Source organism: Lycium barbarum, chromosome 3 (assembly GCF_019175385.1).
Source record: "Lycium barbarum isolate Lr01 chromosome 3, ASM1917538v2, whole genome shotgun sequence".
Classification (NCBI taxonomy): Eukaryota; Viridiplantae; Streptophyta; class Magnoliopsida; order Solanales; family Solanaceae; genus Lycium; species Lycium barbarum.
Genome location: NC_083339.1, coordinates 146005709 through 146032232, shown reverse-complemented (window position 1 = coordinate 146032232; position 26524 = coordinate 146005709). Strand labels below are relative to the sequence as shown.

Genomic DNA, 26524 nt, shown 5'->3' with positions numbered 1-26524 from the left:
AGGATGTACTGGACGTTATAAACTTATAAAATTATGTTACCATTTTAATTGCAAAATGCGATTTAATTATGCCATCACAATATATTTTTAAAATTCACATTTAAAATTTATCTTATCAATCCTATTGATCGTTGTCGTTTCGGGGCAAAACGGATTCAAGGGAAGTCAAAGGCGAGACTGGGCGTCGTTTCGCCACATTTGACAACGTGGACAAATTATGTGGGCCATATGATTATTCGTCACATTTTTATTGGTTAATATTGCGTCACCAGTAGGCCCATTCATTATAAATATATTTTTGAAGACCCAAATTTTGGATTTTGGAACAGTGTTTTTGTTCCCTCAGTTGACTTTGATTTTGTTCCTCCCTTTCTGTGGCGGCTCGTCGCAATTTCCGGTGAAATCATATCGTAAGTCTTGTTTTTTTTTTTTGTGCCCTGTTTGAGATGCAGTTGCTATTGTTCTTAAATAAAAAACTAAAAGGTATATCTGAGAATTTACAATAGCACTTGGATAGGTGTTTGTTAGTTTGGTACGATATTTGGTTTAATGTCTTTTGCTGTCCAATTTAGAAATAGAAATTACTCTGGTTCAATCTCAATTTTAGTTCCTTTTTGCTTCACCAGAGTCGTAGAAAATAAAATTTGATTAAAATTTTTGAAAGAAAAATTTGCATCTTATACAAATGCATTGGTTCATTATGTCCAAAAACTGACGTAAATTTTGAACGAAATAGGTCAGATTGACCTTCGGGAATTATTTGAACCGTGAAGATCACAATGATTGCATTACTCAAGTCTCAAGTTTGTAATTCAATTTATGTGAGTTACATATGCTAAATTTCTAAATAACAACATATGAAAATCTTCTCGTTTTCAAACTTATTCTAGGAACAACTAAATCAGAATTATTGTGCGCGCTATTTAAAGAAAAGAACATTTTGAAATTTTAAGTTGGTGAGATGCTAAGATCAATAGCTCTTTCTGCCCCATTTGTGTGAGATAGTTTTGACTCTACAAATTAGTTATACTTATCAATGTTTCTCCAAGTGTTAGGGGAACTTTTGGTAATGTTAATAAAATTTCTGTTCATATTTTCAGAACTGTATATTCGAATTAACAATGAGGGGTTTGTATAATTTGGTCTTATTTTTCCTTGTCTAAAAAAGTTGTAAAGCAGTTACCTGATTCTGCAGCACTACTTTTGTCATCTTTGCTGGAGTGAAATGTGATTGAGGCTTCAGCTCCTTATCTCTTTTGACAGATACATCGCGCATTCTGTAACCTCCATTCTGTTTCCAAGTATTTTTTTTTTCCCTTGCATAGATAGCATAGAGCAAAAGCTCAAACAAGTGATTTGTTCCTTTTGAATTCTTAAAAAGCTGAACAGTGCAAGATCATTCTTTGTTGGTTTGTCTAATATAAAGACGCTGCAAATATGAATCTTCATCACAAAATGGGATTAAAAGAGCTTCTGGAAACCTAAGAGCAGAATAATATGAATGTGAAACTATTTTAGCAAAATTTTCTGATTCTTCAGTATTTCTATCATTATCTTATTCGTCAATTGTAGAACTACTGATGTTTCTTTTACTTTGGTTATCTTTACTACTTCCGCTGTCTTTATTTTTCTTTTCTTTGATATTTTCATCATAACTTCTTTATTCTTGTATTTTTTTTTTTCAAACCTGTTTTGTAAAATGTTTTTCTTGAGCCGAGGGTCTATCGGAAACAGCCTCCCTATCCCACAAAGGTAGGGGTAAGGTCTGCGTACACCCCACCCTCCCCAGACCCCACTTGTGAGATCAAAGTGGGGTTGTTGTTGTTGTTTCTGATTCTTCAGTATTGGTTAGCCAATTCTAACTTGAGCAGAAACAGGTGAATCTATCCATTGCAGTTAACTCTATGACCAAGTTTTAACAGTTCATATATCCTTATTCTGTATATGTCTTTGTTTGTCTTTTGGTCTTCTAAAATGTTCTTGCGTTGAGGGATGTCACTGTTAGATCTATTTTGTATTTACTAAAGCTTGGAAGATTTTACCATGCTCCCATTCATTGCATACCACTTATGTGATTCTATTTTTTGCTATTTGTCCTCCTTTCTTATTTCGTGCCTTGAATTATTTCATAAGAAGGTTTTCATCTTGTGATGCAGTTTGTTTTGCAAGATGAAATTGAACATACTTGGTTCCCAGAATATTTTACTTCCATCATCTATCTGAAATCGTTATCAACTAGTTCTATTTGGATGTCGTTCAGGATTTTTTGCCACAGAAAAAACGTTTGAAACATCCGTTAGCTAAGAAATTAGGCAGCATCTGAAGGTACGTTTAACTGGAAAAAGAAAATGCCTTCACAGAAGATTGAAAGTGGCCATACTGACACGGTCCACGATGTGGCAATGGATTACTATGGTAAGCGTCTGGCAACAGCTTCTTCAGACTGCACCATTAAGATAACAGGGGTCAGCAGTTCGTCCTCGCAGCTCCTGGCTACTTTAAGTGGTCACCAAGGACCAGTGTGGCAAGTAGCTTGGGCCCACCCTAAGTTCGGTTCCCTCCTTGCTTCGTGTTCTTCTGATGGAAAGGTAATTATCTGGAAGGAAGGTACTCAAAATGAGTGGACCTTAGCACGTGTTTTCGATGACCATAAAGCTTCAGTCAATTCCATAGCTTGGGCTCCTCATGAATTTGGCCTCTGTCTGGCTTGTGGATCTTCTGACGGAAACATTTCCATTTTCACTGCAAGATCAGAAGATGTTTGGGAAACATCACGGATCGATCAGGCTCATCCAGTTGGCGTTACGTCTGTTTCGTGGGCACCATCAACAGCTCCTGGCTGTCTTGTAAGCTCTGAACTGCTTAATCCTGTTCCGAAGCTAGCATCTGGTGGCTGTGACAATACAGTTAAAGTGTGGAAGCTGTTTGACGGTACTTGGAAATTGGATTGCTTCCCAGCTCTTCAAATGCACACCGATTGGGTCAGGGACATTGCTTGGGCCCCTAACTTAGGGCTACCAAAGTCAACTATTGCGAGTGCTTCTGAAGATGGAAGAGTAATTATATGGACTGTTGGTAAGGAAGGCGATCAATGGGAGGGTAAAGTGTTGAAGGATTTTGGTGCCCCCGTTTGGAGAGTATCCTGGTCGCTAACAGGAAACATATTGGCTGTGGCTGATGGGAATAACAATGTGACATTGTGGAACGAAGCAGTTGATGGCGAATGGCATCCAGTGACCACAGTAGATACATAAAGTTCAAAACATCTTCCAATATCTCCCTTTAGTCCGTATTAGGGCTGGATATTCACTTAATTTAGGGGGTTACATCATATTAAGAGAACCCTAGCTATTTTTCAATGCATATAGGAAGAAGGAAACTTGGAGTTGTTCAGGAACTATTGATTGTCTCAATAACGGATTTTACTTAAACATATCAATGTGCTATATATAGTAATATAACTTACTATCAATGCGGTGTCTGAGAGAAGTGCATATTTGGTTAAGCATTTTCATTTAGTTTGGGAAGATCACGCGCTTTGGCAAATAGGAGTGATACTGGAGTTCTGCCTATGCTTCAAGTTTTAAGTTCCTTGATAAATATTAGGGGAAAGAATGTCGTTGCCCCTTGAAAATAAAATACTTACCCGCCCATGCCTTTTTTACTTTCATGTCCCTAAGACTATTTATCCGAAATGCCTCCAAAATTATGATATCAACATTATGTATAAATATACTGAGATGGTATCATGTTCATTTATTCAAATGAAACTTTTCTAAAAAAAAATCCTATGATATCATCATCTTATAAGTTACATATATTGTGATGCTATCATAGAGGACTACTTCCGTCCTTCAATGAGTCACTCCTCAATCCTCCGTGATATCATCGTGGTACATAAACATATATCATCGTGGTACATAAACATACTGAGATGATATCATAGAGGGCTGCTTTAGTCCTTCTCTTAGTCCTCTATGACACCATCATAATATATAAATATACCGTGATGGTATCATGAAAGAAGGGTTTTGGGCGAGGGGGTACTCGGATAAATATTTTTGGCCGGTTGGGTTAAAGCGAAATTAGTTCAGGAGGGGACATGAATGGGTAAATATTTTATGTTTTAGGGGTATTTTGTGTTGTTTTCCCTAAATATTACTCCTGCTGTATCGCATAACATTTCTCGGTTTCAAATTCCTCAGGTCTGCTTTCAAAAAGAAAAAGCAACTTGAGGAACTTTTCCTAGAGTTTTCATGGAGTTTTCAATCATGAAAAATGTTCGAGTTTGAATTGCGGCAGTTCAAAACTCTATAAAAATTCTTGGAGTTCTACTGTGTTTTAGCTAGGAATACGTTTGCTCAAATTTTATTTTCACATTAAAATATGAAAAACTCACACAAATACAACTTTTTAAAATGGTAATTAAAAAGATTACAACTACTTTATAAAAATTATATAAATACAACTTATTCAAAATTTTAACTTTTTAATTACAAAAATACAACTTCTTACATTCCTAAAATATCAATAATACTCAATTTTAAGAGTTACTACCATTAATGTATATATTCACTTTTTACTTTCTCTTTCTTTCAAACTGTTTTACAAATATTTTTTCCTTTCGTTTCCTCCACTTTATTCTTTTTTTTTATATATATATATATTCACTTGATGAATGCAATTATCTTTTTGTGACTTAAAGAAATTTATTTGAATATATTAACATTAAGAAAAGTACAAGAAAAGATATGGTATATGGTATAAGAAAGTACATGAAAATATACCTGATATGGTATATGGTATATGAAAATATACCTGATATCGTATATGGTATATGAAAATATACCTCATATCATATATGGTATATAGAGATATGGTATATGGTATAAGAAAAGTACATGAAAATATACATGGATATGGTATATGGTATATGGTATATGGAGATATGGTATATAGTATATCGATGCACTCATGCACATATATGCATAGATATAGTATGCAATATATTATTTTTAATATATGTTATATTAACACTATCTATGATTGAAGGCTAAGTTCAAGGGGAAAGTGGAAAAACCTTCAAAAGATGACTTAAAGGTACATGTTTAGTATATATGGTATATGTATATTGTTTATGTCAAGTACACTTAACATTGTTGCCTTCATCATATTATTAATTATATTATTAATGATAGGTAGGAAAGGAGAATTTATAGGGACAAATAAAGGAAAAAAATATAACCTATATAAATTGGTTACCATATATACATAAATTGATCATATCTAAAGATTTATGTATATTATTTATGTCAATTATGCTTAATATTATTGCCTTCGTTATATTATTAATTCTATTATTAATGATAGGTAGGAAAGGAGAATTTGTAGGGACAAATAAAGGAAAAAATATAACCTGTATCAATTGGTTACCATATTTATACTAAATTGACCATATGTAAAAATTTATGTATATTATTTATGTCACTTATACTTAATATTATTGCCTTCATCGTATTATTAATTCTATTATTAATGATAGGTGGGAAAGGAGAATTTGTAGGGACAAATTAAGGAAAACATATAACCTGTATAAATTTGTTAACATATTTATACTAAATTGACCATATCTAAAGATATTTTCCTTTTATCATTTATAGGGTATATTTTGTAGATTCTATAAATTAAAAAATAGTTGTAGGTATAGTAAATAGTTGTATATTTAGTAGTATTTTTGTAAGTTCCCCTTAAAATATGGCTAGATGTTGAATAACTTTAAAACAGTTATTACATGTGAATTAGCGGTCCAATTATTCAGGAAGGCAGGCCCACGGTTTTTCCTGATAGACCATACAGTTTCCTTCCAATTCAATGGGGCTAGTAGGCCCACTACAAGTACATTGATGTTTGAAGGGCCATTTGCACTTTTTGTCTCTGTTTTGTGCTGTGCTTTAATTTTAGTCCTTCAAACGGCTGGTCTTTAATTTTTGGCCTTCAAAATAATATTCACAAGTTATGTCAGCTCCCTTAAAGAATTTATGCCCCTTTAAACATAAGTTCGATTTTGAAGGGAAAAATTAAAGATCAGTCCATTCAAGAACAAGAATTAAAGATCAATCCATTTGAAGGAAACCGTACAATTACTTCATGTTTGAATTTTGCTGCGCCTCCTTGGGTTGATTACATTTTTGTGCGGATTGGCCTTCAAAGGCACTGGTCTTAAATTTTTATCCTTCGCCTAATACTCCGAGATTCAGGGTTCAAACCCCAGCTCAGTTAAAAAGAAAAAAAAAATTCGTAAGGCAGAAGTTTATAGCAAAATTAGGCCTATTCAGGCAAAAGTTAGGGCTTAAGGTAGAGGTTTGCCTTAAGACAAACTTTTACCCAAAATTAGGCCTATTCGGACAAAAGTTAGACCTTAAGGCAGAGGTTTATAAATTTCAACTAAGTAAAAAAAAAATTGCCATAAGGCAGAGTTTGACTGAGGTGGAGTTTTGCGAACTCTGTCGTTTGAACCCAAACTCTGCCTTGTGATTTTTTTTAATTTCTGACTGGGCGGGGGTTCGAACCCAAAACCATGGGACTTTTAGTGAAGGACAAAAATTAAAGACCACTAATTTGAGGGTAAAAAATTAAAGACTAGTGCCTTTGAAGAGCAATCGTGCAAACTCCTAAAACATTGAGAACATTTCACCTTAAGCCCACGATAATGTACAAGTATAGTTGAGCAGGAATCTAGGTCTATGATACTTGAAAATGATTATTTTACTTAAGGGCTCTCTTAATAGCGTGTGATGGGAATGTCAAAAATATTTATCTGAAGAAAATATAATCTTTTTTAATTTCTAAATAGACCAAAAGAAAAGGGCATGTATAATACTCCTTCCGTCCCATAATAAGTATCATCTTAGCCAAAATATTTATCTCATAATAAGTGTCATCTTAAGAAACCAAAACATAAATTGGCTAGTTTTTCCAACTCTACCCTTAGACAAAAAATGACAAGTTAAAGTAACATTTAAATGATGATTGAACAAGCCACACAGTAACTTGATATTGTTGGATTCTCAATGTCAAAAGGATTACTACTTGTGCATGGTCTAATCAAGAGGAAAAAACAATTTATTTTTATTATATAAGGATAATTTAGTAAACTTCACATTGCATTATTGATTTCTTAATATACATATTTTTTGTTAATGTAACACTTATTATGGGAACAACGGAGTAACATGAAGAAACAATAATTGAGGGAGCACTATAGTAATTAGATTACTGAACACCGAGACAACCTTAAAGCCAATAATCAAGGGGGAAGGCACGTGCATTGTTAAGCACCCACGTGATGACCTTACACGTGCAACCATGTTAGCACTGTTGACGCACGTGTGGGAAGCATCAAAGGAAATTAGTTAAGAGTCAGTGAGAAAATCAAGGCAATAAGCCCATGAACAATGGATTTGCCTCAAATATCCAGCTAAACATACAAGCAGAGTGCAACTTGTATTAAAATAAAAGTGCAAATAGTATACATGGATAATAAAATGAAAGAAGATTGCTTGAGATAGTTTAGTCTTAACTTGTATCAATCTATAAATTTATCAGTCCGTAAGTGTGAAATTATTTTACTGAAGGTGTTAAAAATGAATGAGATATACCTAAAAACATAGAATAAAGTTGTCTCAAAGACCTAATTAGTACTATAAATTTATTGACGTATATTAACTTTTTATTTTTATTATTGTTTGGCATTATGATAACATAAGTTGAGCTTAATGGAAAGTGAGCATCTATATAACCGACTTCACCATATTTGGGATTGAAGTGCAATTATTGTTGTATGAGTATTAGCGATCTCTTCTAAAGAGATTTCACGATCGAGCTCAAAATAAGAAAATTTATAATGAAGAATATTTCTTCCTTTATAGAATATACGTACTATGAATCTGAATTAATTGAACCGTAGGTTCATATAGTTAAACCATAAAAAAGAGGAGTGCCTTGGCCTTGAGAATGAATAAATTGAACATGTAGCCTCTTTAGTTTAAAAGTCAGTCACATGATAGCTGACAATATCCCTATCCTTTGTCACGTGCTTAGTCGGACCCCACGAACCCACTTAAAGCCCCACACATCTAACTTGTAACACTTCAAATCCAACTAATCAAACAATTTAGTTTTTATGGTGAATTTAGATATAAATTTTTTAGTTTTTAGAATAGAAATGTAAAATGTAATAAGTCACAATAATTAATAACCTAAAATAATTAAGAGATATATGAAAAACTAACTATAAAAAAAATATTTATTTAAATCTCAAAATTCAAAAGATATCACGAAAATTGGGATAGCGAGCAGAAGAAGAGGATACTATTTTTATATACTCGGAAAAATAAAAAAGACAACAAAGTAAAAAAGGAAAGCCGGGAGAAAAGGTCGGCGAATGATTGGTTGTTAATGAAACTAACTTTATCCGTTTTTAACTGCGTTTCGCCTTGGGATTTGTATTATTATCCCGCCCAATAACAATTAAATTCATAAAAAAAATATAAAAAAAGGCAAAAAGATTATGCTACAGAAACGGTCAAGTGACTGATACATCTTTTGAGGATTTCACTACTTTCGACTCGATTTTATGTATATTAATCGAAAATGTTAATGTGTTTTGATAGAAGATATTACAACAATTGTTACAAAAAGAACTATGCAGTTATGTTTTATAAGAACAGACTTTAAATATTTGAACACCACTATTTGCCAATGAAGGGGATCAATGCTTACTTGAAGAGCTGAGGTAACAAAGTACTAAGCCAGTCCAATGAATTAATACATAGGAGTAATACACATTTTTAATTGTTGTTACTTTATCATAGATAAGAGTACACATACATATACTTTCAATTTTATCACTAACCATGATAAACTGATGTATATTTATAAAAAAAAAAATACTAGATGTGAATAAGTCTTTTTCAATTATACTGTTAAAGATTTTTTAATCAGTAAAAAGCAAAGTTTGTGCTTGTAAGAATTATCCGTATGAAAGGAATTATCCAGTACTTGAAGGCGAAAAATGAGAACCGAGTTTTTATCAACAATGTGGATTTAAGAGGTGAAATTGGGAGTCTTTATCCAAAATGTAAATGAAGATAAAAAATGAAACTTCTTATACGGAAACGTGGATATCATCATGACTGACCAATTTGAAGAGGGTTGAGCTGTAATGTTCGTGCTTAAACGTGGGTTAAGGAATATATTAACATGAGAGTTAGGAAGGTAAACAAAGTAGTACTAATAATGGAGTTAAAAAATTGTGAAAATAGCAGTACCCAGGAAACAGCTAAAACTTTTAAAAATATTTCAAAAAATTTCAGGGGGCAAAGCGCAATTCCCGATTAATTAAGGTAAATTTAATTAGTAATAATATTAATACTTAGAAAGATAAATAGAGCAGAGGAATCAGGCTGTAAACTTGGATTTTAATGGTAGAGTCACGGCGACAAAACCTGCTGGATCGATTCTTAAGGGAAAAGGGGTTGTATCATTTCAACTATTTAATTATCTTTCTTAATCCACTTCATTAATTTCCCTTTTAATTTGTTAATATATTACAGTAAGTACTAATGAACTTTACTTGTACAAAAAAAAAAGAACCAGGATAAATAAATCCATACAGATTCTGCATTTAAATTATTCGCAACAGCACATGACAGCCGTGACATCCATTTTTGGCACCTTTAGTATTCAGTTTTTTGACCTTTAAAACAAAGTTTCAAACTCTAAAGTCTAAAGTAATCCTTTACTTACCACAAAGAAAAAGTAAAAAATTGAAATCATTACCACATCAACACCCTATTATCAAAATATCTAGTTGTAAACTTTCAAATTTGCTTAATACTCCTCTGTCTATTTTTACTTGTCCATGTTTGACTTGACGCACTCCTTAAAAAATAATAAATAAAATAACATTTTTACTATATAACCCCTAAATATTATAAATCATTTAAGTAATTGAAATTAATCAAACATAATTTAAAATTTGTGGAGCCACCAATAATTTTTTGAAGTTCTACCCAATAATTAATAATAAGTAGGTATGAAATGATAAATTATCTCTTGATTTTTCAAACAGAATAAGTAAAAAATGGACATCTCTTTTATAATACGAGTACTAAACAAGTAAAAATTGACGGAAAAATATAAGTTATAAATCATACACTATAAATTCAATTATTGGTCCCAAAATTTAAATACAAGGATGTTAAGGTAAAACGAAACAACCTTACAGTAGTAGCAAGTGAGAGCAATAGTAGCTTAAATTTAAGAAAATAAAAAATAAAATTTGACGATGTGTAAATTACGAAAAAAACCCTGAGTACACTTATGAAAACCCCTCTGACCCGGACCCCTTACTTTCAGCTTTTGAGCACTTGTCTGTCCTCTTCACACTCAATTCCTTCATTCACTCTTCCTTTTTCTCAGCTTTTTTTTCTCTTATAAAGAATTAGTCTCAAAGGAAACGTTACTTTGCTTCTCTTAAGCGTTTTCGCACTCTCCATTCTCACACATAACTCTTTATTTTCCATACAATGGAAGCACCGGATTTCTTCGTCAGCGGCTTTTTCTCACATGCCATAGACGAACAAAATCCGAATAACAACAACAATAATAATAATAATAACTGTAGTAACAATTTTACTGTCGATGACCTTTTGGATTTCCCTAAGGAAGATGAAGTCATGACCGACGCATTTTTTGAAAGTATTACGGGCAATTCTGCTGATTCTCCTACCGTTACCGTTGTTGATAGCTGTAATTCTTCTGTTTCCGGTGGAGATGGTCAATTTAACGGTAACCTGAGCTGCCGGAGCTTCACTGACGCTCCGTTTCCTAGCAGCGAACTCTGTGTTCCGGTAATTACTCTCATTTTTACATTTGTTGAAAAAGGAAATTGTTTGGTAATTTTGCAACTGAATTATTACTTGGTGGTAATTAATTTGGTTCTCCGTTTGGATAGAACCATAATAATGTCTGAGAATTTGTTTTATAGCTTAATGAATTCAACAAAAACACCACGTAAGAATTCATGCACCATTATACTCCTATTTACAATATATTGAGAATAGAGTCCAAATTCATGCAATTGTTTTCCCTCTAAGCAAGGCTCTGTAGTCTGTTCCTAACTTTGCTTTTGGTTGAAATTCTGAAATTTAGTGGAATTAACTGAGGCATTTTTTTTTGTTTTTTGTTCTTAACAGTATGATGACTTGGCTGAGCTTGAATGGCTATCAAACTTCGTGGAGGAATCATTCTCAAGTGACGACGTTCAAAACCTTCAGCTCATACCCGTAACAAACATTAATTCTACCACCAACAACACCGACAGTTCCTCCTCAGCCACCACAATTTCTACCTCGTCACCTGCCTTCCCAGCCGACACTTCGGTTCCCGGCAAAGCTCGCAGCAAGCGCTCACGCGCAGCTCCCTGTGACTGGTCCTCACGCCTCCAGCTGCTCTTATCACCTGCCACGTCATCATCGGAGAGCAACAATGCCTCCGCCCCTGTTGTCACGGGTAAGGTCACTAAAGCATCTATTAAGAGGCGGGAGAGCGTCGAGACTCCTGGACGGAAATGCCTGCACTGTGCTTCTGATAAGACACCGCAGTGGCGCACGGGACCTATGGGTCCGAAAACCCTGTGCAATGCATGCGGAGTTAGGTACAAGTCTGGTAGGTTGGTGCCGGAGTATCGGCCTGCGTCTAGCCCTACGTTTATCTCAGCGAAGCACTCGAATTCTCATCGGAAAGTTCTGGAACTCCGGAGGCAAAAGGAGCTTCAAAGACACCACCAAGCACATCATCATCACCATCAGTTGCTAAGTCAACCCTCAATTTTTGGTGTATCTAACGGTGGTGATGATTTCTTGCTTCATCATCACCCAAACTGTGGTCCTAATTACAGGCACCTCATCTAGTCTCAGTCAGCTCTAGTGTAGGGGATAACTGCTTTGCACCTTTCTCGTTTAAAGTTTGAATTAACATCCATTTTCCTAATTCCTTCTAGTTTTAGAAATTTAAATATCAGGATATGAAGAGAAAAAAAAAAAAAAGTTCCTGGCAACCCTAGTGGAACCCAAAAGAAGGGGGAAAAAAAAAAATATTAAACGGCAATTAGAAATTAGACCTCTGTAACGTTTCTCCTAATTTTGGTATTAATTTATAGATTCATTTTGAAGACTTGTTACGTCCAAAAAGTTTACGTTGTTATTTATCTTCTTTTCTTGATATTTAGTAGAGTAACTTTTTGGAGAGTTTAACTTCTATAAAAACAAAAGGAATTCAAATATTCAATGCACCAAGCATTCCCGGTTAACTCATGGTCTTGGAAAAGAACGCATTCACCGAATATGATGCAAGTACATAGCTTACCTTGAAGCAAGTATTCGTGGTTGATTCCACGACTAAAACTGATGACCTATAAGTCTAGTAACATAAATTTAAATTTGTCTCAATGTTACCTTAACTTCTATACACCAACCAACATGAAAAGAATTTTACACCATTAAATCATCTAAAGATAACTACAACTAGTAATTTATAAAAAGTGTGATTAGTATATATCCTAGAATTAAGATAGTTGCCAGCGACAGCATACTAAAAATTTCTTATTCTATCGGTGCATATAAGCTAGTTTCTACTATTTGGACAAGGGTAAAAGGAATATGATTTTATTCACTTGTTGACAAATCAAGTAAAAATATCTGTAATAGGCTGGAAAGTGGGTGGGAGGAATGATAGGTGCAAGTAGGTGCAATTGTGCATATTGCCTTTGTCAATGCCATGGGCCATTGTGCCATAACTTGAAAACTTGAAAGGTGAGGATACATGCACATGGAGGGCTCACGGGCTCAACTAAAAACTGGGTCCTTTTCCTGTCTCAACTTCCATTACTATTTCAAAAGTTAGCACCTCTTCTTGTCAATTTTGGAAACTAGAACTGTGGTATTGTATCTTTTCATTGGGTAGTGCATTCTAAATTCTAAAATAAACTTGATACACTAACCTGTATATTTCACCGACTTGTACATTGAAAGGTTGCTAGAAAATGAGTATAATTGGTATTCCAAGGACTGGAGGTCCCAATTCAAAAAAAAAAAAAAAACACTACTTAAGGAAAAAAGAAAAAGGCGAAAAGTCCAATCACAATTTTCTAGTTTTGATAAAGAAATGATACTCGTGTAATCAATCTCAAAAGTTAACTCATGAATTGAGGATTACCCAAATCATAGAAAGAGACCTAGTTTGGCTCAGATATCAAATGGTCTTGGCCTAATTAACTAAAAAACTAGCTCATGTATTCAAAATAAGCTGAGATCATATAAAGTGACTCATAACCTAAAGAGTTGATAAGGGACTTAACAATTTTCAATATTTTAGTCACACATTACCAACTAAATTTATACTATTTGACAAAAACCTGTTGCTTCTCTTACTTTATTTCTCAATAATTTTTATCTTATAATTTTTTAAAAATAATTATTGATATCTACATATTATTTTAAATGATTAAATTGATCAAAAGCCGCCTGCCATTGATTGATTTTAGGCAGCGGTACAACTACATCTATAGATTATTGACCCATAGTTTCTCTAATAATAAATAAATTGAATTGAATAGACAATATATAGCATAGATTTCAGTGACCATAAGCCTAGCTACGAAATTGGGTTGGGGAAAAAAAAAGAAGAACAATATCGTGCAGTGTACGAAGTAGCTGCATGGAATTGCGGTGAGAATCAATGTGGGAAAAGAACGAGAAGAGTTTATAACCAGCGGAAAATTTCAAAGGAATAATAAATTGATATTCGGTGAAATTAATGGTATAGTACGTCCATTATGTATTGGGATACCCTAGGTCAAAGGACGTGATATTGGATTAAAATAGTTATACTCTAATATTTGGCCCTATATAATTGTCTACCCGATCCTAGACATTTGCACTTCTAAGGGGGGTCCACAGTATTATTTTCTCCAACGTTAGTCCAACTATTTTAAGTCATACTCCCCATTCTCAATTTATGTACTAATGCATGGCTCGACTCGAAATTTAAGGAAAAAAATTGTATGTCACATAACTTAAGATAGATAGAAGCAGTATTATAGATGACATTTCTCATAAGTAATCAGAGGTGGATGTAGAGTATACCGTACGGATTCGACAAGATCCAACGCTTTTGTCCACATTCTATATTTATCTTAAATGTTCATCTAATATGTACAAATCAACAATTTAAAATTCAATAACTTAAAAGGGCTAGAATTAAAACACATAAACTTTAAATTCTGAGTTGACCTCTGCATGTAGGAATGAAATGTCAAATTTATAGTCATAAGATTAATTGAAGGATATTTTTTATTTGTTATATTACGCCCTTTTAATGTAAGGCAAATAACTTCTTATGTTTTAGTTCCAATTCAATACTAAACAAGTCTGAACTAATTGAATACTTGTGTTAGAAATTTCTCGAATCGATTTGCCATTTTCATAAAAGATATAATTGACAATGAGTATCTTCATTTTTTGATATCTTTAAATTTTGTGTCCCGTAAACTAAGACACATAAAATAAAATAGATGCAAGAAAACTTTAATATGCATGGTGCAATATGTTGGTTGGAAGATACATGTATATGACAGTGGAGTTCTTCTTTGATTTGACTGATTTTTAGGTGAAAACGATAACAAAAATTGCAACAATTTGACAAAACATAAAGTTTAAACAAGGACATACGAGTCATATATATAAGTATTTCCCTGGAATTCTCTTATTATTCAGTTTTGTTTCATAACTCTTGGTTTAAAGGTGATTTGTATAAGGTCATTTAATTGTGTATTGTATATAATTTCTCCCATATATATCTTCCTCTATAATTCCATTTATTACATATGTTACGGTGCTTTAATAAATAATATATTATACCCCTTCCTCACAAATTTATACTAGATAGTGTGAAGAAACAAGAAAAATGAAATGAAAGAGACAAGTATGGGAGCCAACTGTTCCTGCATGGGTCTCTAACTAATATGAACCCACAAAAATAAATAGTACTTGAAGGTACAATGTATGTACGCACAGAAACGTCCAGCAAAAATACTGTATTTAGGGATAGAGTCATCTAAATGTAACAGATATGTTTCTACACTTATTGAATATATCTCTTTCCTTTTATCTTTTTCTTCTGTTTTTAAAACTTAGAGATACACTGATAATATCAATATAAGGCCACAATTGAAAGATAATAATTACATATGAGTATTTATAAAAATTAAAATTACATGATGACCGGAAAACATTATACAAACTACTTGCTATAACAGGTCAAAATATACCGACAATCACAAATTCTTTAGCTGTCAATATGTATATAGATTGAAATTATTTTCTTTGGGGGTGTAGACATGCATGTGGAGAGGAAAGAAGAAGCACATGCAAATAAGTGAAATATATGACTCTGTGTGCAGGTTGCAGTGTGGATAATATATCCAAAGGGCCATATTAAAGGTGTTCATGTCGTCTCTAGGGATCTTTCCATGTTATTTGGTAATACGTTGATATTATTCTTCTCTCCTCCTTCCCCACATATTACCCCCCTTTTGTGATACTGACTCTTTACAAAATTACACATCACAGTATTTCTTTGCACGTTTTTTTTTTGGTAAGTTTTCGTATAAGAGTTTAACTTAAACTATATGATAATGTGCAATATTTATGATATTAAGTTAGATGTGGAGTCAAGATTTTAAGTTCACAGGTCATATAGATCACAATCTGTTTTGCTTACTGAATTTTTGGTAGATTAATATATAAAGAGTACAAGCTAAGGGCGTCAAATCAAAATTATGCATTTGGTGAAAATTTAATAGACCGCATCATTAAGAAGGTGAAATATAAGTGGTGATCAATCAGCTGTGTTCATGCCAAATAAAAGCTGATGTGTACATAGACAGTGCTTTTCTAATTGGAAAAGTTTGGTGCGAAATATTCTTTCACGTAATGAGTGATATGATGATATTGCTCCAACCAGTCTAACGATTTAAAAAGGAGCAGTGAATAAACCATCATGATCAAATTAAAAATGTCGATATGTAAGATTTATCAAAGGAAAAAATAAATAAAAATCCTTCCAATTGAATAATGATCAGTGGTTATATATATAGAAGAAGATCGGCACGAAATATAATTAAGAAAGATGGGAGTCACATGACTTCTTTAATTATACATTATTATAACATCCAAGTCCGTCGGATTGTCCTTAGCCTATGTTTATAAAAGTTAAATACAGAATCAGTTCTTATAATATTCCAATTAACTAAAATCTTAATGGAACAAGACTCGCTGAAGGAACTTACAAAAATATATGCAATCATAGCTAGCTATTGAAGGCTAAGTACCTATCGAACTTCATACAACTTTTATAATTTGGAGTTCAAAACTTTTTTTATTTTTTTGAAATTATAGTAATATATATTAAAGTATATCTATAAACATATGCATGCTCCGTTTAGAAAATATAAGTTCAGTTGCATCCGTCCATCGTCAATATATAGAAACCTTCCAATTAATGATTGATAACAAAATTAGAACGGGCATGCACCATTGCACCCTTAAAATCAGCTGAACTAATCATGTGATACTTGATTATTTGCGCACAATCATAATCTTATTCATTTAATAACTAAAAGCGTAGCCATCGACAGATAGATAGGTAACAGAATTTGATTTGCTTATTAATTCAAAGCCTTAATTAGTTAGAAGTAATAGCTATAATTAAGTGATAAATATGTGTACGAAAGAAACATCTTTGTATTCATTATTTGATGTAAACATCAGGTGCAAATAAACCGAGTGAACTGCATCTCTTGATCGTTTGAAGGCAATTTTATCTAGTGATCCTAATATATATTTAACAAGTTTAGTAGAATTATTCTACTAACTTCCAGATTTTTGAAATTAATTTGGAAAAAAACCTATGTACGTAAACTGGGATGATAGACCGGTCCAGTCTGTCACACTCCCATCACTTGTATGTACATATCAAATCAGGAACACGCTTAAGAGTGAGTTGATTGATCTCCAAGTTGAAGATTAGTTGAATTTCGGGCTTAGCAAATGAAAAAAAGCCAAATAAATTAGGTGAAAAATCCAATTTTACAGCTAAAACTAAAAACATACGGCACATGATTCTGGACATTGCTTGCATGTGCAGAAAAGACTACATGGAGTAGTTAATTCTGTAAAAGTGGTCCCATTAATGTAAAATTAAAAGTGTGATATAGTTCAATCAAGTATATAAGTAATTAAGTTGCTTAGTTAATGGCTTAATCCTGATGATTTAAGGAGTTGTTAGTGCAGGGTCAATTTAAGTACTTATGGGGTTAAGTAGGCACATGGCGACTTAAAGCTCTTGTATAATTGTATTATATGTTCTTGACCACTTCTGCTTTGATATCTTTACTTGCTTCAACTCAATCCGCCCAACTTAAAATTATTTTCATTGTTTTGTTTATTCTCTTAGATAACTAGTTTAATTAAATTAAACTAATGAGATCTTTTCATTTATTTACGTGGATGCTTCGTGCATCGGATGTTTTTTTTTTTTTTTTTTTTTAAAGTTATGAATGTATCTAGCCAACATTTTTTTTTTAAAGTACTTATCTTTATTTGGACTTGGGTCATTTGCACTTTGTCCCTATTTTGTGCTGATTTTTGTCCTTCAAAGTCGAATTTGTGCCTATAGAGACATAAGTTACGCATTATAATAACTATAAGTTATGCCCGCATACTTAAAAAACTTATGCCTCTATAGGCATAACTTCGATTTTGAAGGACAAAAATTAAAGACCGTCCGTTTTGAAGGCAAAAATTAAAGATCAGTCCATTTGAAGGGAAAACCGGACATAAATAATCCCGCATTTCATCCCAAAATTAATATCCCTTATTCCATCAACTAAACGACTCATGACCGGCTAAGTTTGGCACTTCAATGAAAAGTCTCAAAATTGATTTGCAAATTAGAGTATTATAATAGGGGCCACGGGGTGACCGCTATTTGAGGAAGTTTCCAGTATGATCACGTCGGAGTTCGGTTTTGGGATTGAAATGTAAGAGGCCCAATATTCTCCGTAGCCCATTAAACTTGATTCACGAGAAACCGTGATACCAAAACTAGGAGAAATTGTGTGGAATAACCACTCTTTGGACCGGAATTCAAACTTTAGCCTCATTTTAAATGTAATCAAATAATATTCACTGCTTAATATGAAGATACAATTCGGATAAAAATGCACCTAGATATCATGAAAAAACTCCAGCACATTGTGTAGAAGTTTGAAAACTTAGATTTTACATTTACAAAACTGAGTTGCATTTAATCAGTCGGGTTACACTATATTAATCCGTATTGACCCAATAATTTGATGAGTCATTTCGGATTCAACTAGCATGTCTATTCTATAAACGGGTCATAAAACCTAACTAAAATCTATCCTTTTACATACATATATGAGAATCTATTTTGCCTTTATAATTAAAACTTAGCGACCTCCTAGGTCCTCAACCAACCAATTAAAGGGGGAAGGCATTGAACTCGTGAAGGTCTTGTTATTCACTTTCAAGAAGTCAATAATCCAGTTCATCATCACGAGATGTAAATGCATTATGCAACCATTAGAAGACTTTTTTGCATGGTGTCTCTCAATTTTCCTCAATTTCACCAAAAAAAAGACTAGCTCCGTGAACTCCCAAAGCAATATACTCTATACTCTACAGTATTTAAGAGTCACAAGTCACAATAACATGTTCATCTCAAGTAGTAATTATTTTGTGATGGGCAGTGGCCTACTGTTAGTATTTTTGCATGCCTTTGTTTAATTTTTATCCATTTATTCATGGCTAACTTTTGCTGCCCCATTGAGATGGAGCCTAAGACATTGAACCAAGGTCAGCTCAACCTTGCCCGAGTAATGCCTCTGCCTCACTCTCTAATTTGTTGAATTTACTATCATTACTACTCTATGTCCTTTCCATCAATTTTTAATTTCTTCAGATATAAGTTGAGATTTCTTTATTTTATGATAATGATGCAGGAAGTTGCTGTTGACATAGTGCAGAATACAGAATCGGACGAAGCATCAAATCTATTTCTAGAGGTGATGATCTGCAACCATCACATATACTCCGCTTTGTTAAATTTGATGTGTCATCAGGCTTAATTCAACCTCTTAAACAAGTACAAATAACCTTTACATGCTACCTGTCATGTCTTTAAAAAATAGTCTTTGTCATGGAGCTTCAATATCAAATGAAACTCCAGCATGATATCGAATTTAAGACTCTATGATAGTGATTATTTTTCAATTATAGGAACTGAATTGTGAATTTTATCCCTTAAACTAGCTTGAGATTTGCCCATAACTATTTAAAGAGATAACGAACAATTTACGACCAAGCAAGAACACCCAAGCTTGGAAAATTGGAGCATGAATAACATAACATGGAGTCCAATACGGACCTCAAACTTAACTCAATTAAAATAAACTAGCTCATAAGTTGAGAATTACATCTGAGAAGTGAGAACATAAGAAAACCATGCTAAAGTTGTGCTTAGATTCTACTGTTTGTGGAACTTTACCTTAGAATATGTGAAGTTTTATTCGAGCTATAAATATACTTCGCATTCCCCCCATAAAATTCTAAATCCGTTTTGCTGATATATTTCACATTTTTAACAAGTGTTTTTTTCTTCTTCTTTTTGTATGTGGGATCTGAAAATGCAATTGTACCATAGGGAGGAAAGCAAGTTGTTCAAATAAAGGAGGCGCTAATGCTAATTGAGGAAGCAGAAGCACTACAAGAAGATTGCATTGGGCAAGTAGTGAAAACAAACGCGGTGATAGAGGCATCGTGCCAATGCGCGTGCCCATCGGCGATAATAGACTCGCCTAATCAATCTAAGCTTAAGGAACCACTCTCTGCTCCCTTTTGAGCGTAACGCTTGACTGTTACCAAATAAAGATGCAACATTTTAGTTTGATGCATCAGCTTCTGCTTGTTTATTAACCAGTGTAACGCTAGCTTTATGATTCCTCGGCATTCAAATGTTCATAGTCTTTCGACATACTCGCAAATCACAAGTTCTTCTTTTCATGAGTTAAATATTTTAAATAGTTTTTTACTTTGTTTACTGACAATGTATAAGATGATTAATAGTATAAAATTTGTAATCCATTGCCCCAATTGCAGTAGCCAGTAGTTGTTCATGTACCAACTTTAAAAGATTAGAGAATGATTTGGCTCCTCGTAATTTTTGGTGGTAGAAGTATCAGCTGGATGTATTCTGGTCCTGCCATGTTCACATGTGAGGGTGATAAGTTTATTGTACGCTAGTTTGAGTAGAGTTATGACTTCCTATAATATGCAATTATATATCATCTCAAAGGTAATTTTTGCTTTTCTTTGGCTAATTGAAATTCGCTAGATGGACTCAGTTTAGACTATAAAGGAGGAAGTGCAATACCATAAAAACTTATGTATATTCGATACTTACGCCAAACCAGGGAATGCAAGACAAGTATGATTTTTTTTACACATATTTATCATGGATTCTCGCTTATATATTTATGGCGTTCATATAAGTATTACTGAATAAATATTTCCTATTAAGAGTTTCTCAATTCCCAATGCATGATTAAGACTTTTAGTTAAGGGCGAAAATATTTTATTTTTTCCACCCACCTTTTGAACTTATTAAAATTTTCATTTATGCAAACAAAAATGCAATAAATACATCTTTTGGATGGGTAGAAATAAATTGAAAAGAGTTTTCCTCTTTATTTGTGTTGAAGTTTGAGAATCGAGATAATTACTTGAGAAATTTTACACGGAGACAAAGTGCCAAAGCAGAACAAATTTAATGTAGTCTGGATGGTCAATAGGGTCAAGCTTAGCTTAGACGTCCCTGTATGTGTTTTTCTTTTTTAAATTTACCATTCGATGTCTGATATTCATATTAGAGCCCGACTAAATTCAGATTCACGCTATTAAGCCTTTTTGAAACTTAATTTAGAAGAAATGGGGAAACATCTATTCAAGATATTAAAATCCTTACTGAAAGACCAAAAAGCCCCTACACAATATTTTTCGGAATTCAACTAGAAGGACAGTGGGAGTAATTTTGTCTAAACCCACCGCTGGCGTTGAGCTAACGCCTTTATTTTTATTTGAATACACACTGTAATCAAATTCTAGGGTTTTTCAATCTCGCGCTCTGCCAGCCTAAAACCCCCATTTTCAAATCTCAGTTCCTCGTCTTCCAATACATACAGGTACTCTCTTTTATCTTTGCGTATTCAAACTATTGTAAGTTAAGTTTAGATAATCGAACTTGAAGAGAAAACCAAACAAAATTTGAATGCCAGTTTTCCAATATTGTACACCCTTGTCCCAATTTATGTGATACTTTTCGCTTTCCAATATTTCAAATTGAATGAAGTTTGATTAATATTTTAAGATGTACTTTTATACCAAATTGATATGAGAAAAGTTGCAACTTACAGTATTTTCTCACGAAGTTTCAAATATGTAAATTTTAATTTAAAATGTTGAGTTAATCTAATCCAATTTAGCTTCAAATATTAGTCAAATTGAATCTCGAAAAGTAAAAAGTATCACATAAATTGAGACAGAGGAGTATTAATTATTAATTCCATGGTTCAAATTGAACGTATTTCATTTTCTCTTAGCTAGGGCATTATCCAGGTTATTTGCTTACCTGCATATCGTGTAGTTTTGTTAGTTAATGCTCAATTTCTGAGAATTTTTATTAATTTTTAAGGACTGAGAAGATAATGAATACAGCAGTGCGAACCCCGAAAACTGGAAGACAATCATTGTTCTTCCAGGATTTAGCTACACCTATTTCTTCCCGGAAAACGGGATCGAAATTCAATACCCCAGGTCAGGCTGCAGCTGTATCCGCCTTATGGCGTGAGAATTTCGCGACTTCAGATCTGCCACCGCCGCCTGTATTTACACTCGAAGATCGCTCGGACGTCTCCCCGGAATCGGGGATTCCTGACTATATTACTTCACCAGAAGTTAAGTCTGACCCTAGAACGCCGGTCCAAAATTCAGGAAGGGAATTTTCAACACCTAAGACTAAGTCTGAGGCAAGCACTTCATATGCATTGATGGGTAGGCAACAGCAACAGAGCCAGCAAAGCCCGTTGCCGAGTTTGACCTGGTGGTCCCCGACGAAGGGTAGTGGTAGTGCTGAGCAGGATGACAAGGGCAAAGGTTCACCTGTAGAAGGCGTCGTTCATCCTGGTGCTTTGATAACCTTGCCTCCACCGAGGGAAGTTGCGAGGCCAGAGATCAGGAAAAACTCTTTCCCTGTGGGGAACCTCGATGATGAAGAATGGGTCACAGTTTATGGGTATGACTACATCTTTCACACTTTAAGTTTATTCTCTGTTCTTTCACTTATATTCTTATAGGCTGATAGTTGTAGGAGGATTAGGCTAGTATCTAGTAGAATCATGATGCTTTAGTGTGTCTTTAGAACTCCTTGATGCCACACTATATTCATTTTGCCTGGTAGCTTCTTCTATTTAACTTCTGGTTCAAGTAGTTGTATTTTAAAGTATGTTCCAAACCACCCATTGTCATTATGTTTTTTCTGTTGAGTTTTTTCTTTTTGTTTACTTTTTGTTTCCTCCTTCCCTAGAGTTGTCATTACTATCTACCTACTAGAATCAGATGTATCGGTGTCATTTTCCGTGGAAAGGTCTTAAGGATGTCTTTTGAGGTTTGCCAAGTTATTATGTAAGGTTCCGCAGTATGGAGAAATTTAGATTTTAGGGGATCCCGGATTTAGAAATCTTAAAATTTGAAGTTCGGAGTAACAATATGCGTTCTCAAATGTTTTTGACGCATTTGATATGAATCTAAGTAAAGACTGACATGACATGTGACTAGGGTTTCTAGTTCAGATCCATTTTTTCTTAAGTATATCCTAACAAGTGAAAATGATGTGAATTTGGAAGACATGACCATATTGCTCCATCCAAATAGGCCATAAAGGATTAGACATTGATGTGAAAGAACAGGGAGAACGAAACGAAACATTATTTTTTTACAGTGACTTGCTTTCTTCATCTGCTCATGTGACATGCACGCTTGAAAATAAGAGGACCATTGATCCATTCTAGCTTGTGTTTCCAGTCTCCTAAACCCTTGTAGAAATGAGCAAAATCCCCTTATTGGAATATCTTTTCCTGGTGATATTGAGAATGGTTGTCTCAAGGCTCTATGGTTGTAGCTGCAATTGATTCTTTATTTCCTTCTTATGAAGAGTTTTCTTCTTCTCACATGTACCCAGAAAATAGGAGCAAAGGACATATATTCTTTGGCGGGAAAACCATTCTTCTCCTCTAGCTTTCACTTTTTGCATCACAGTATTATCAAGAAATGGAGGAGACAAGGATCGATTTTAGTTGTCTAAGCTGAGTTAATTGCTTGCGATACATATGTGGATACTCACAACTTTTATGATCGATGTGTTTGTTTCACTCTCTTTGAGATGTTTTATAGGGACCCTAAACTCTGCACTTTTCACAGTTTGCTGGGCATTTCTTGTGTGTAATTGAAGACAATTAACCATACCAATTCCTTGCAGACTTGATATCATTTTCTGGCCATATTTCTTTTATTTTTGGTGTTCCATTTATTATTTCTAACCTTAAGTAGAATTACATGCAGGTTTTCCCCAATTGACACCAATTCAGTTTTACGGGAATTTGAGAAATGCGGCGTCATTTTGAAACACATTCTCGGCCCCAGAGATGCTAACTGGATGCACATTCTCTATCAGGTATTTCATATACCTATAAGCAGGTCATCTTGTTCAGATTCTCTTGTATATTCATACTGTCTTAAGGGCCTGTTTGGTATTGTATTGCTCTGGTTTAGTGGTGAGGTTAGCGCGATGTCTAGTGTCAGTAAACACTTACTTCCTTCCACTTAAACTGATGTTATTTTCTCTTTTGCTTTAATCTTTTTTGTTTGATTCTGTGTGTACATTGTGCATCGTAGTTTTTTCATTCTGATATATATATGATTTTCCTGCTAATTGCTGACTGTTTGTTTGTAAAATGTTTCTGAAATACAAGTTATAGATTGTTTCGATGCATTCGGCCAAAATATTCCTCGACAAAGTTGATCTGGATTCCATCATTTTATTGTAGTGAACGAAAATAATGACAAATCCTTCATCAAATTACCTCTTTGCTATAATCTAGAGGTGTTATGACTTTACGTTTTTGCTTCATTCTGAACCTGTACCAAGCAATCCTTTGTATTTTTCCCTTGGGTTATTCTGCTTAACTAAATATATTAGGTTTCATTTGTAATGTTAACTCAGCATCAAGTTCTTCTGTGAATTTTGTGAACTTCTTTACTTTTGACCCTTTGCTTCTGCAACTACAGATTTGCTGTTATCTCAACTATATTTGTGAAAGAAATAGGCCTGGGGGCTTAGTTTTAACCTCTTTTAAGAAGTCTTCTATCCTTGTGTTGGTCTTGGTAGCCGGGACTGCTGGTGTGACCTTACCTTACCAAGGGTCTTTCTTTTTCTATGGATTGATTTCTACATGTGCTGTGAAGCCAATAAATAGTGTGGCTACTTGCAATGCCCCTGTTCTGTACTTTTTTTTTTTTTTTTAAATAAAAGCTATCTACCCAACTTGTGCAATTACACTGGGTATGTTGTTAAAGCTATCCACTGTATTTTTCTTGTTACCATTGACACTAGTCTTCTGGAAGGTAAAATCTTTTCAGGACCATAAAGCTGTGGCTTAATTTCTCTACTTTTATGGTGCAGAATCGTGCTGATGCTCAGAAAGCTCTTAACAAAAATGGTATGCAGATAAATGGAGTTCTTATGATTGGAGTTAAACCAGTGGATCCAACACAACGTCAGGCACTGAATGATAGGCTCAACAAGCAAGGATTTATACCTTTGCCGCATGCTCCGTCCAGTAAAAGCAATGATCCGACTCCGTTTCGAACCTCCTCTCAACCTTATTATCTCCAAAATGGCAGCAACAGTGCAAAGCAATCATCTGGAACTGTTGCCACCCCAGCGAGATCCGTTGTGTCTAAAATTGTGGACTTAATGTTTGGTGTCTAATCTTCCATGGTTCTTGTTCTTCCTCCCATGTGCTTTTCTGTTATTTCTACTCAACGATGGCAAACATAAAAATTGATCCATCCGGAATGCATATTGACTCCAAACTACAGTTGAGGCATTGAGCGTCTGATTCTCACTCCCTTCCTCCCCCATCCCTCTATTCTCTGTTTCTCCTCCCAATTCTTGTTCACGGTGCACTTGTATTGATTTGAGCACAAACTGGTCTCTTTTTTCTGGGAAAAAAAGGTTGTTGTAATGCAGATATAGAAATTTACCCCTTGCTCTTTCTCTCTATTTTGTTAAGTGCGAATAATGGGTAATTCTGATCTTTTCTCGTGATAAGTCTTGGGAGCGCGAATGATTGACATGTAATTTAGTCTTGGTCCTTCAAGTACCACGGCGTCATGTGATTTGGTGATTCACTCGCATTTAGTTACTTATTTGTTACTAATACTAGTATTTAAAAGGTAATGATGGACGATAAGAAAAAATGTGTTTGCTTTTATTTATTTAAAAAAAGAACCACATACTAGTACTTTCTATATTATCCTATCGCGCTCTTACTCGAATTTTATCACATTAAAGTAATGCCTTCATTTTTCGATGGTATGTCATTTTAATTACTTAGTAAATGACATTACTCCCAACCAAGTAAAATTTTTTGTGCGGTGTTGCCTGTGCATATAAAGAGTCCGGAATCAAAATGACTCAATAAAAACCAAGTGAACCAAAATATCCTCCAAAAAGTTTTTTTTTTTTTTTGTATAGTGCAGTATTTTACTGCGTTATAGCGACCAATAAAAAAAAAATTGGTAAACTTTTTTTTTGCAACACTTAGTGTTTTTTTCATACTTTGACCAATGACTAGTCGTGTGTCAAGACTCCGAAACGTTAATATTTTATATAGAACCTGATATTTTTTCTGCGTATAATAATGTAGGCTCAATACATCAAGGATACGTAGACATTCAGATCGTCATTTTAGGGGTTGAAAAGGTGCCCGAAGTAAGTTTTGTTTGAAAAAACTTAGTGTTTTTTGGTCAACTTTTTTTTTTTTGCAATACTTAGTGTTTTTTTCGTACTTTGACCAACGATTAGTCGTGTGTCAAGTCTCCGAAACGTCAATATTTTATATAGAACCTGATTTTTTTTCTGCGTACAATAATGTAGGCTCAATACATCAAGGATACGAAGCGTTCGGATCATCGTTTTAGGGGTTGAAAAGGTACCCGAAGTAAGTTTTGTTCGGAAACTTTAGGCTTAAGTGTTTTATTTT

The 26524-nt window shown here is 33.9% G+C and overlaps 4 protein-coding genes across 5 annotated transcripts; all 4 read left to right on the top strand.

Moving 5' to 3' along the window:
• Positions 1-268: 268 nt before the first annotated feature.
• LOC132633408 (protein transport protein SEC13 homolog B-like) lies at positions 269-3472 on the top strand. 2 transcript variants are annotated; one of them, XM_060349815.1, is made up of 2 exons: positions 269-410; positions 2261-3472. In XM_060349815.1, the coding sequence occupies exon 2, from the start codon at positions 2349-2351 to the stop codon at positions 3252-3254; it is 906 nt and encodes a 301-aa protein (XP_060205798.1). In that variant the 5' UTR covers positions 269-410; positions 2261-2348; the 3' UTR covers positions 3255-3472. The 2 variants fall into 2 exon arrangements, with proteins under 2 accessions (XP_060205798.1, XP_060205799.1); XM_060349816.1 differs by having other exon boundaries at positions 300-410; positions 2157-3472.
• Positions 3473-10412: 6940 nt separating this feature from the next.
• Positions 10413-12239, top strand: LOC132633407 (GATA transcription factor 12-like). Its single transcript, XM_060349813.1, has 2 exons — positions 10413-10913; positions 11259-12239. Exons 1-2 carry the CDS (start codon positions 10590-10592, stop codon positions 11973-11975), a joined length of 1041 nt encoding a protein of 346 aa, XP_060205796.1. The 5' UTR covers positions 10413-10589; the 3' UTR covers positions 11976-12239.
• Positions 12240-18792: 6553 nt separating this feature from the next.
• Positions 18793-20286, top strand: LOC132634369 (uncharacterized). Its single transcript, XM_060350627.1, has 3 exons — positions 18793-19021; positions 19148-19210; positions 19849-20286. The coding sequence occupies exons 1-3, from the start codon at positions 18950-18952 to the stop codon at positions 20044-20046; spliced, it is 333 nt and encodes a 110-aa protein (XP_060206610.1). The 5' UTR covers positions 18793-18949; the 3' UTR covers positions 20047-20286.
• Positions 20287-21229: 943 nt separating this feature from the next.
• Positions 21230-25536, top strand: LOC132633406 (nuclear pore complex protein NUP35). Its single transcript, XM_060349812.1, has 4 exons — positions 21230-21385; positions 21895-22494; positions 23820-23931; positions 24940-25536. The coding sequence occupies exons 2-4, from the start codon at positions 21908-21910 to the stop codon at positions 25246-25248; spliced, it is 1008 nt and encodes a 335-aa protein (XP_060205795.1). The 5' UTR covers positions 21230-21385; positions 21895-21907; the 3' UTR covers positions 25249-25536.
• Positions 25537-26524: the final 988 nt, after the last annotated feature.